This window comes from Montipora capricornis, chromosome 11 (assembly GCF_036669925.1).
Source record: "Montipora capricornis isolate CH-2021 chromosome 11, ASM3666992v2, whole genome shotgun sequence".
Classification (NCBI taxonomy): Eukaryota; Metazoa; Cnidaria; class Anthozoa; order Scleractinia; family Acroporidae; genus Montipora; species Montipora capricornis.
The window spans coordinates 28,490,485-28,502,984 of NC_090893.1; the positions used below are offsets into that span (position 1 = coordinate 28,490,485).

Genomic DNA, 12,500 nt, shown 5'->3' on the forward strand with positions numbered 1-12,500 from the left:
ATTATACACGTTGGGTAGAGTAATTATAAATTATTGCTGCACAAAATTGAGCCATTGAGGCTCACAAGGGCAGAGTTTATTCCCTTTTTAAGCGCAAAAGCAACAGAGAGTATTGCTGCACCCACTGGTCGGGATCTTGTCCATCGCAGGGATACCCCCAGCAATCTGCAACTGGCACCCATTCATACAACTGGATCAAGAGAAACAGTGTAGCTGTAACTGAAGTTTCTTGTCTAATTAAGAATTAAACAATACAGTGACTGAGCTAGACCTAGAACCAGCATCTGTGAGGTCAGGACTTCAAAGCTCTGACCACTACATCACTGTCAGTGTCCACAAGTATTATTTTTAGTGCCTGTTAAGAAGCAAGGGACTGGAGAGTGTTCTTCAGCTATAAGTATAGGAAATCGTATGAATGCAAGTACATTTCGTGATTTATGGGCACGAGTGACGTTTTGAAAGTTCTCAAAATTGCACGAGCTGTAGGCGAGTGCAATTTGAGAACTTTCAAAACATCACGAGTTACCATAAATTACGAAATGCATGAGCAGGTGCATTTGATTTTTTATTTATTATATTATCGACAAAATCACTCAAATGTGCTACTTTGTTCCTGCTCGTATTCTTCCAGTTTTGGGTTTAGTTTTCTTTCAGTCACCCACGTTTGCCAGACATTCAACCAGGTCTGTGTAGCTTTCAACGTGTTTTTGTTTTTCGCATTTTCTTTAAGTTGCTCAACAATGTTTTGGTTTGACAAAGCAAACCGACTGTCAGCCATTTTTTTTCACTTTGGTGTTCAAAAGAAGTGCTTCCCCGGTGTTTCCATAGCAACTTCCGTATTGCACTCTATAACCTGGATTGCTCTCTACAACCTATTTATGCGTTCGCCATTGGCCAATCAGAAACAAGATATTTTGTTGAGTATAATGAACAAGGAAATCGGATGTGGGCAAGATCTGTATAGAGTAAGCACAAATACAACGGTTTTTACTCCGTCCGCAAGTTTCCCTGTCAAAGAAAGATTATGAAACTTCTCTTAATGTGAAGAAAACAAACAAACACATGAATGTGAGCCTACTGTGACCTTAAACTGAAAGAGATGTCCCACTTCACTGAACCGTTGGAAAATTGACAGTAAACCATCATGTTTCTGCAGACTACATGTAGTTAAAACCATGGGATTACATAATTATGTACTTACAACCTTGTGATTGCTATCAGCCTATTAATAAGTTTATTTACAGTGTACATCCAAGGGTCATGACTATACTTGTTTCCATGACCATACTTGTTTCCACACATGCCCCTATCAACAACTGAAGTACAGTGTTAGAAAAGTTTTGCGAAAAAAAAGTTTGTGAAACTGCAATGAACATGATTACCACTAAACAGAATTTGAAAGTGCACATAATGAGCTTGCCCCCAAACAATATAAAAGGACACCATTTCAATCTTAATATTCATGTCTCTGATATTGAAAAAAATCTACAAAGAAGAGAAAATAGAAGGCTCTGTTATTTCACAGCATGACCTTAAGACTCAAGACTTTAAAATTTGGGTCCTCTGTTTAGCACAAAAATGGCTGCATTTTAAAACCTGTAGAATGTGTTAGGTTCAGGCACTCATTGGTGGCATTTTGTCTATGCAAGCACTCCTTTCATACCAATTTGAGTTTTTCTCTGGACAGTTGCTGCAAATTTTAAATGCATTTAACCCTTTAAGCCCCGAGGGGTTCCCCATTGACGAGTAAAATCGTCTGGCGTTAGACAGAGTAAAATCTATAAGTGCCATTTGGCACTATTGGGGCTGAAAGGGTTAAAGACTAGTATACTGTCTTAGAGAAATTGTCCAGTGATAGTATTAATGCAAACTTGGGTTTTTGAAGGACTTCCTTGTAGCTGTCATTGTTGTTGTTCTAGCTTAACAGAGCTGTGATTTTCAAGGTTATTTTCAGTGTTCTCAATTGATGAATTTTGCAGGTCCTGTTAATTACAACATCTGGGGAAATTGATATTGAGTTGTGGTCTAAAGAAGCTCCTAAAGCTTGTAGAAATTTTATCCAGCTTTGCTTGGAAGGCTACTATGATGGCACCATTTTCCACAGAATCGTCAAAGGTTTGAGATAACTTTTTCTTGTTTTGTAATTCCATGACTGCTATGTTAACAGGAACACTTTGAAGGAGTAGTTCTCCATGAGTTTGTGTGCACTTAAGACTGGAAATCTTTATTTTCATGTGAAATAATTATCACCCAATACGAGCTATTTGAATTCAATAGACTTGAAAGATGGATTGTCTGACTATGCATGAAGTAATCCATACCGTCGCTTGCTACTGCCTGTCCACGTGCTTGTCAAAAACATGTTCTGCCGGCCAGTCAAAATTCAAAGTTTTCACAATCAAACTTCAAAGTTTACCCGCCCACTTTGGAACGTTTTGGCGCCACTCCACAAACACCTCACGGGAAGCAAAGTCAGCAACACTTACGGGCATTTTGTCCTTTGCAGTTTTGAACACCTTGCTTGAAATTCCTACCTAGTTTATTTAATGTAAATGCAATGTCTTGCCAAACGGCAAATAAATCAGCTACGATCATTTGCGTAACTGGCGCCAAAACGTTCCCAAGTGGGCGGGTAAACTTTGAGGTTTGAGTGTCAAAACGTTGAATTTTGATTGGCCGGCAGAACATGTTTTTGTCACGCGTGTGGACAGGTAGTTGCAAGTGACGGTAAGAGAGAAGTGATCCTCGCACACTTATAGACACCTGAAAAATTCTGGCGGCTTCAACTGGATTCGAACCCATGCCATCTGTGATGCCACTGCAATGCAATGCAATTCAATGAAGTATTCCCACTATCTTTGATGTGGTGCGGATCTGGATCACGACATGTGCTTGGAATGTGGTGAAATGTCTGTTTAAAGCTACATGTAATTCATGATGATCAAGCATGAGTTTGCTTTGCTTGGTGGTGTAATTAAAAGCAGGGGTTTCATTAGAAGCCACTGGCAGTATACCACCATCTATGCTGTCAGAAATTTGTCTCGTAGTTGAATCCATGGGTACCGGCGACATGCTGCTTAGGGTACCTCTGGGCCAAACTCATCAACAGATCAGCAGACATGCATGGGGGAGGTGCCTCTCAAATGAAACGATCGAAGGGAGTTGAGTTCAATACACAAAGCAAAGAGCAGTAGAATTCCCTGGCCCTGCAAACCCTTTAGGGCACTGCGCACCAATTCAGTGAAAACCCGCTGGCTAGCAAAGTCTCGAGTTTACCTTAAAGAAAATTTAACATGTGTGGATTTGCATACGGATAAATCACTATTCAGTGGATAAACACTAGCAAAACCAATTGAATTGTCCAGTGGATTATGGTGACCTACACTGGTCTTTATCCAGGACTATACGACTTTTCCTTTGAGCTGAAAAGTGTGTGTTGAGTAATAGTTCCATGTGCATTATTTTAACACCATGGTGTCAAACTTAATGTCTTTTGGGCAACTTTTAGGATTTTGTGTTCAAGGAGGTGACCCAACAGGAACAGGAATGGGTAAGCGAAGAAGAATAGTAATTTGATTTTTTGAAGAATATTGCTTTTAATCTACAGTTCAAAATAATTATAGCAATATTATATGACAACTATTCAAGTATAGATTCTCATGTTCCATCGTCAAATAAAGTGGAACACTGACCCAAGAGATTACATGTAAAAGTACTTATTGGAGTTAAGAAAATGTATACATGTAAAACCTTAAATCCCAAGTGAAATCCTTCTGACTGGCCGTACAAACTCATGTTGTCTCTTTTGTCTGGAATAAATCTGCAGAAGTAGGCCAAAGTTGGCATAGTGTCAACAAGTTTCACAATTAACGTCAACTTGCTAAAACTCTTCTTTTTTTTTTTGCCCTGTTCTTTTTTATTTTAGGGGGAGAGTCCATTTATGGAAAGGCCTTTAAGGTAGCTGGATTGTTATATCAAGTATAACTATTTTAATCTTTTATGATAATGTAATCATGAAATTCAATATGATTCCTCTTTGATATATTATTATGCTGGGAGAGGACAAAACGCCGAGCCCTACTCCATGGAGTAGGTACCCTATGGACTACCCAAATGGAGTACCCAAAAAATGCTATTTCGAATGAGTACTGTTGATCCATGTGTAAGCAGGATCTCAAATAGTGCTTACTTAAGCCTCAACACCCATTTTAAACACCATTGTTCAACAGTATTTACATGTAAGTCTAAGCATCCATTTTAAAAAGGTTAGCTTTCGATTGTTGTTGTAATGACCGATTACTTCATGTAAGCTAACCTTTTTAAAATGGGTGGTTAGACTTAAATACTGTTGAACAATCCTGTTTAAAATGGGTGTTGAGGCTTAAGTAAGCACTATTTGAGATGCTGCTTACACATGGATCAACAGAACTCATTCGAAATAGTATTTTTAGGGTACTCCAATTGGGTAGTCCAATTAGGGTAATCCATGGAGTAGGGCTCCGCGTTTTGTCCTCTCCCTATTATGCTTACAGTTGTATCACTCACTACAGTATGTTGCTTCTAGCAGTGTATAATAATTAATTTTATAACTCTCCCAGTCAGTCAAAGCCATTTTTGATGCAAAGATATGAGGAAAAATTGATTGGAATTGGAACTTCATAGGGTGCCTCTCATTTTAATTGTGAACCAAGTTACAGCCATTTGGTTTCAATACCAAGATGTACCTGTGCATGTAAAACTATTCTTTCCGCCGCCTGTCAGTCCTTGTACCTTGGCATAACAGGGAGTTTTAGAACTGACTGTGGCTGTGGCAATGGCAATTAAGCTACATAAATAATGTTGACAGTAATAATTTTATTAGTTTGATGAGGAAAAATGCTTGAATGTGTGTTTGACATGGATTGGAGTACATTAATTTTCTTTGTCATACTTTTCAAGGAAAGAATGTAAATACTGTAATAATGAAATCTAAGGTTTTTGGCAACAACATCCTCAGAGCATAAAACTGTTATCAGTAATGGTGGTTCTATTCCTTACCACTTGTTCAGTTATGTGACAGTTTTCCCATATTTACACTGGGAGCAATAAATTATGTAATAACATGGATGACAAATTAATTATTTTAGTATGAAATTTCAGCGTTAATTTAAAACTTTCACATGTGAAATTACAATGTTGCCACGGCAACTTTTCCTACAGTGCCAGGCATCTGGGTTTGAAAATAAGCTGTGTGTTATGAACATAACTTGTCACCTGTGATATTATAAATAGCTAATCAAATTATATACTTGTGAAATTAGGGAACAATTTCACTTGTGTTTTGTCCAAAACCAAATAACTCTTAGACAGAACACGCATGAAATTATTCTCTAATTTCACTTATCACCATTTGATTACCCATACAAATAAATTAAAGATGATTCAAAGTTATAATAATTGTTGCATTTTCACGACTGGATTGACTATAATGGGGTTGCATTTTCAACAGAGTTCCCAACAGAGTTACTAGCATGGGTCTGCAAATTGCCAGGATTTTGGGGGTGAGAAAATTCTGGCTAGTGGGATTTAAAAATGGAAAGATTCACACTAAGAAAAAGTTGTTACAGAAAGAACTGTAGCGCTGTTGATTTACTACATGTATTTACTAGTCGCATTACAGTCCGTTTTGAAATTACAATTAAAAGGCGCTATATGTAAGGTTTAAGGTTGTGGGAGGCGCGGTGGCCTCATGGTTAGTGTTGTGGACTCCGGATTGAGTGGTCCGGGTTCGGGTCCTGGCTGGGGACATTGTGTTGTGTTCTTGGGCAAGACACTCTCACGGTGCCTCTCTCCACCCAGGTGTATAAATGGGTACCGGCAAAATGCTGGGGGTAACCCTGCGATGGACTAGCATCCCATCCAGGGGGGAGTATAAATACTCCTAGTCGCTTAATGCTACTGAAACCGGCGATAAGCGCCGGCCTGATGGGCCTTCTGGCTCGTAAGCAGTGACTTTACCTTTATATGTAAGGTTTTAATAGGCATAACCAGAAAGTGACTAACTTCGGGTTGCTAAAATTACAATTACCCAAAAGTGACTAAGATGGGATCTATAATTGACCATAAAACAGACTATAAGGGGGAAGGGGTTCTGAGAGGCCAGCGGCACATACCCAGCGAAAATTGACCCAAGTACCCTTCCCCCCCCCCCCCCCACCTCCCAACTCCCACTCCCAGCTTATACCTGACCTACATATTGCCAATGTTAAATAATAGCTCAAACACTTTATAATAATGACAGAAGCAAGCAACCCATAGGCTCCTCCACACAAATCTGCCGAAAACTTTGGCTGATTTAATTTATTTGCATTGATGTTTCTCAAGGATGAGTTTCATCAGAGGCTTCGCTTTGTGCGGAGAGGTTTAGTTGCCATGGCAAATGCAGGACCAAATGATAACCAGAGTCAGTTCTTTTTTACCCTTGGAGCCACACCAGAGTTGAATGGCAAACACACAATTTTTGGAAAGGTACCTCTAATTTATAATTAGCTTTATCAATTATGGAAATAAAAGTCATAATAAAGCAAACAGAAGAATTTCAGAAAGGTCAAAAGATTAGGGTAATGAAATTCAATGATTTAATACAGCAAGAATGCCTCTTTTTGACATTTCTTTCATAGCAGTATGGAAAAGACTTACTTATGTCACTTGATTCCTAGTACACTGGAAATGCTAATACCATTCTCCTACAAGTCTGGCTGGTAGAGTCTAGTTTCCTGTTCCTGACTTGTCTAGGAAGATCAAAAGAGACCCTGCTCACGGGGTACTAAAATATGAAACAGACATTTAATAAAGGTAAAAGAGGGTTGAACATAATGACAACTACATAACAACATTATTTAAGTGTCGATATCTTTAGCTTGCATAAAGCTAATTGGGGACACTAAAATAAATTAGGCTGACTGGTAATGAGCCTTCTGAAATCATAGGTTTCCGCGTAAGGTAACGCAGTAAACAAGCAGTTAGTACCTCTAGTTCTGAACTGACTGTCACATCTATTCAGGCTGTATATATTTTGTCACAGGTTGCAGGAAACACAATCTATAACATGCTCAAGATGGAGGATTGTGAAGTGGGTGGAGATGATCGGCCACTTTTCCCTCCAAAAATCAAGAGTACAGAGGTAACTTATCGTAATTTTATTAACTTCCTGACAAAGCGTCAGTGTACAGTGTATTGCTCTTTGCTGGATCAGTGGTGATGTTCTTGTTATTGTACTGTTATCATTATTGTGCATTGACTTACATTTGTGGGTAAAATTATTTTGTAGTCAGCTGTCCATGTAGGCAAGAACTTCAGGATCTTTAATTAATGCTGAAAATCTTAAATTTGAGACAAGCTGCAGTATTTTTTTGCACTAGAGTTGCCAAAAAGACATTAGAATTGAATTTAAAGGGCCAATTTTTGTTCACAAGCCCCCGTCTGGTCCATTTCAAAACATTTGTAGGCAAAAACCATGACTCAGCCATTCAATCCTGGTCCCAACAGAGGTGTATTCATTAATTTGTTAAACAGCCTGTGTGGCAGACATTCAGTTGTGTCAAAACATCGTGTCGAAAATCATGTCTAATGCCCTTAATTAAGTTATTCAAAATTCAACCCCTTTTTCTTACTCCAGAACATGATAAGGTCATGTTTAACATTTAATGCAACTTGTAATTTTTCAGGTTTTACATAATCCATTTGATGATATTGTTCCAAGGCAGCAAAAAGACGATGTCAAGCCAAAACTTGAGGAAAAGAAGAAAAAAGTAAAAGGGACAAAGTGAGTTTTACAGACACTCTTGATTGACGATCACAGATTAAACCTCTCTCAATCAATTTTATTAGTAAGATTGTCTGGTGTTATAGACAAAGTGAAATCTATAAGTGGCCACTTTAGGATGATAAGGGTTAAATTAACTTAAATAATTATTATTTGTAATTTTTCATAATTATAGTGATTAAAAGATAACTTCCCCTTTTCCTACAATTTTTGAAGGTATGTAAATTAGTTGCCTTTTCAAGATGAAGAGTCTCTTCATTTTGAGCTGCAAAGTTGCAGTCCATTAGTCTTGGGAGAGCTGGATGAAGGAAAAGCTGATCTCAGGCTCCGAAGGTTATTAAAGAATGTTCATGACTACCTTTAAATATGCAGCATTTGAATTTTAAGCGATTATCAATTCCATTGTTTTGTGTCAGTAAACAAATTTGCTGCATTCGCGATGAAAGTTCTGTTTGATGTGTAGTTTCCTTCATCCAACTCTTTAGGGTCTACCAGTTGGCCTTCCCTTTCTGTGAACTTGCTTCATTTCCACCTCAGCTTGTTCTTGTTCAAATATTAAGACTGCTTGTGGCATGAAATACTCATTCAGGAGTACCCATACATTGTATGTGTTAAAGTATGCTTTCAATCGACCTTCTTTTCCATGTACATGTTAGTTGTCTAGCAAGAACCATTTTTTTGTCCCTGCCTTTAGAAATTTTAGTTTGTTGTCATTTGGTGAAGAGGCTGAAGAGGATGAATCAGTAGTAGCATCAGTGAACAAGGTTCGTCACGAAAGTATAGTTCTTCTAGAAATTCCATAAACTGAAATCTCATAGGAGGCAGTGTGGCCCAGTGGTTAGGGCGCTTGCCTTGAGATCAGGAGATCCCGGGTTCAAGACCTGCTCTGACCACTCATTGAATTTGATCCTGGTAGTCCCTGGTTCAACTTCCCAGCTGCACTTGTAAATAATCAACTGGTTTGCCTCTGGCCAGTTGGGATTCTTAACGGTTGTTGTTGTTCTGTTCCATCATTTCATTGTGTTTCATTGGCCCTGAAAAGCCCCTGTGGGGAGCGGTCAATTAAGTATGTATTGTATTGTATTATATCATAATCCATAAATACTATAAAGCCTTTAGCATCTTGTTGTGCATGAAGTTGACAAAATTGGGTTTGTTTACCCTTTGAGCCCCAAAGGGCACCCCCCCCCCCCCCCCTCCTATTTAAGAGCAAAATTGTCTGGCATTAGACAGAGTAAAATCTGTGTCACTATTGGGAGTATTAAAAAGGTTTAATTACATTCACTTGTTGGTAGATGCAGGTTTAGCCATACCTACATTTTGTCATCAATAGAAACGTTGAATTTTACAAAAATGCTTAACTTTGGGCTTAAGTTTCCATTTTTTCACACCCAATTTCCTGAACCCTCCTAGCCCAAGTGTTTTACATGTATATCTTAATTGAAACTAAAAGTTGACAGGTCTAAAAGGGGTGATGAATGGTAAAATCCAAGACTCACTAAGACGCCGAGACCCTTGTTTGCAAATCCGAGACCGATACCAAAACATGCAAGACTTCACACTGAAATAAATGCAATATAAATGAGACTGTGAGAGTCTTCGCAAAGGCTGTAGAGATTTCAAGATTGGATGAAAAGTTCGTGAGTGCCAAGATTTTGGAGGTACCATTCCTACCCCTTCTAGAGTTAGACTCTGACTGCTGCTTGTTTAATAACTCTGCAAATATACCACCAGCTGGCATTTTCATATGACCCTTAAAAGTGATGATAATTATTATTCTTATTCAAGTGAAGCTATGATCTTCGCAGTTATGAACACAATTTTTACAATTGCATAGAGAAGTCTGAAAAATTCAGGACTTCAACGGGGTTTGAAACCATGACCTCGCAATTCCGGTGTGACGCTCTAACGAATTGAGCTATGAAGCCACTGACGTTGGGAGCTGGTCATTTGTGGGAATGAAAAATCACGAGGAATCGCGAGGTCACGGGTTCAAACCACATTGGAGTTCTGAATTTTTCAGACTTCTCTACGCAGTTGTAAAAATTGTCTTCATAACTGTGAAGATCATAGATTCATGTGATTTCATATCCGCATTTCATATATGATTCATTTCATATACCATTTCATCATTATTCTTATTATTGTTAAATGGCCCAGTCTTTATTCAATTTTTTAATAGTCTCCTTTTGTTTGAGTGATAAAAGCATCTAAACTATGAATCGGTGGTTTGCAGGGTGGATGCCTGTAAGGAGCACTTGGCATTTTTCCCGATTTTTCCCTGATGCTTCCATTCATTTGTGTTTTTTGTTTGTTTTGAAACTGCTTGACAGAAAGCTACGGTAACCACAAATGTTGGTTTGTTGTCCAGATTATTAGGAGCCAGATCAGGTCAATACTATGTAATTTGCGACTTATTTGAGAGAAATGGAATGTAATTAATGTACAAATGCCAGATGACAAAGGACAGTACTTACTAAAACTTCTGTTGTCTTTGCCATCCAATGTGGCAGAAGATTTCTAAGCCTTTTATACTAGGCTGATGGACACATTTTTGGTTTAGACTTTAAAAATTAAGAGCAGCCATGATGTGTTACAAGATCCAAACCTGAGTTCTCAGCCAGTTGTCGAGATTGCATCCGAAGTTGATGAGGTGCGTAACATGCTTTTATATATTTTTCATCAGAATGCATGGGAAAACAAGTTATGGGGTCAGCAACAAAAACAACAACTACTAATTATTTGTACCAAATATTTAATGCTACTTTAAAGAAAACAAAAGTATGAAAGCAAAATGGATTACAGGCTACCCAAAATAACAATGAGGGGTAAACAAGAAAGGAAGCCTTGAGCTCAATTAGGAGATTACAGCATGCATGTTTGATTGACATCAACATGCATGCACCTCAATTACGCATACTTATGCTAGAAATTGCTGTTCATCAACCACAAGAAAATGAAACACGGGAAAAATGGTAGATTTATACAAATTAATATTACTGACATGTAATGATTTATAGTTCTCAATAAGGAATGATTTCAATAATATTTTGCTTGAAACTTTTCACCAGTACTCAGGCTTTAATTCATCATTTATGATGCTCTAGCTGACTTGAGTCCCCTGAAAACCCAATTAATCCAAGTTGTAAATAAAAGCCCAGGACATTACAAAATGAAACATGGGGTAAAAATAGATTTGATCAGACTCTCCTTTGTCCTGTAGCTCAATTTCTTATTTCCCTTGCATTATTTTGTTGACAGTTTCCTTTCTTATTGCACCATTGATTGAGCAGACCTACCAGCAATTTTGTAAAAATAGAAAAACAACAATAGAAAAACGGCATTCTTAAGTCACTGAAGGCTTTTTTTGCCTGAGCTCTACTTTTATCTCAGCATACACCACTTTATGCCAAACCTTGGTAAACTTCCATGGTATCACAAGTGTAAAATGTAGCTTACACCCCCAATCCCCATGCGGAAGTGTATAAAAACTTCTTCAATGCAATAAAATTGCTAGACAATGTGGGTTTCAGTAGGGCCTAATCACCTATTCTTGAAACATGATTTCTCGTTTCTGCCTTATTTTGGGGACAGGTGAATAGTTCTCTCTGTGCACGCTGATTGGCTATTAAACTCGGAGGTGATTTTATCCAAGTACTACTATTCACCTCCAAGTAGCCGGCGCACGAGATTTGAAATTCTCCACTGTATTTACAAAAATAAAGTTTTTTGGTTGGTTTTTTATTCAAACTGTGTGGTATATACTGTAAATATCCGGTCTGATCACTGGTTAGTTTTGTTAAGAATTTTAATCACTTCACTCCTGATAAAAGAAAAGTAGCCTTTACTATGTCAAATTTCTTAGGCTATTCTAGTGCATTCCATTCCTTTTAAACAAGGGACTTGATTTAATAAGTGGTGATGCATCGTACATTGCAGGCCGCGGATCTCAAAACCATTGTTCATAAACCTTGTAGAACACAGAGAAACCCACCCACTACAGAGTTCCTGGTGTCATACTTCATCCTATTTTCTCCAGCAAACAGAACCATAACACTAAGTTCTGTCAGAAAACGGTGGTTCATTTGGTATGATATTTCTAAAAGGCTTACTGAATTTGAGGCCATGTGAGTGAAAAGCTGCCAAAAGTCAACGTATTTTTGCCGACACAGTAAAGACTCCGACTTTTGGAGGGCGTAAACTGCAGGTTGCAGGTTAGAATTGCAGGTCATTGTTTCACCATATTTAGTAATGCTAACATTAGGCCTAAAAAATAATATTTAAGCCTAAGGTTAGCATTTTTGTAAGGGTTTCGGTTGTTTCAGTTACGGTAAAACAGTGGTGACCTGTAAACCTAACCTGCAACTTGCACTTTACGTGGAAAACTCTCCCATTAAAACACAACACCGCCGGGAAGTCACGTATGGGTTGTTTCGTGAGCTTGGGCTGCCTGTGTACCGGGATGTTTCACCAATCCTCTTTTAGGCGCGGTTACCTATTGAGTGACGATTCCGAAGAACCGAAGATCGCTCAAAGAAACTATGCCATTTAATATAACTTACTAACCTCACTCACTCGGTAAGCTATGGAGAGCCGAGATCTTTTAGGCGACGATGGTAGACAATTTGTAAAAGCCTGCGTGAGGGTTAGAATTTATGAGAAACACAAACTGGGTGAATTCACCGAAGACGAGGCC

General features: G+C 38.3%; 1 protein-coding gene across 2 annotated transcripts in view; it reads left to right on the forward strand.

Moving 5' to 3' along the window:
• Positions 1-12,500, forward strand: part of LOC138024668 (spliceosome-associated protein CWC27 homolog) — a 57,880-nt gene that overhangs the window by 883 nt on the left and 44,497 nt on the right. For both annotated transcript variants that reach the window (XM_068871881.1, XM_068871882.1), the window contains exons 2-9: positions 1,980-2,115; positions 3,509-3,550; positions 3,926-3,957; positions 6,364-6,507; positions 7,064-7,162; positions 7,707-7,804; positions 8,499-8,568; positions 10,368-10,457. In XM_068871881.1, the coding sequence (XP_068727982.1) occupies positions 1,980-2,115; positions 3,509-3,550; positions 3,926-3,957; positions 6,364-6,507; positions 7,064-7,162; positions 7,707-7,804; positions 8,499-8,568; positions 10,368-10,457 (711 nt within the window). The remainder of the gene's footprint in view (positions 1-1,979; positions 2,116-3,508; positions 3,551-3,925; positions 3,958-6,363; positions 6,508-7,063; positions 7,163-7,706; positions 7,805-8,498; positions 8,569-10,367; positions 10,458-12,500) is intronic.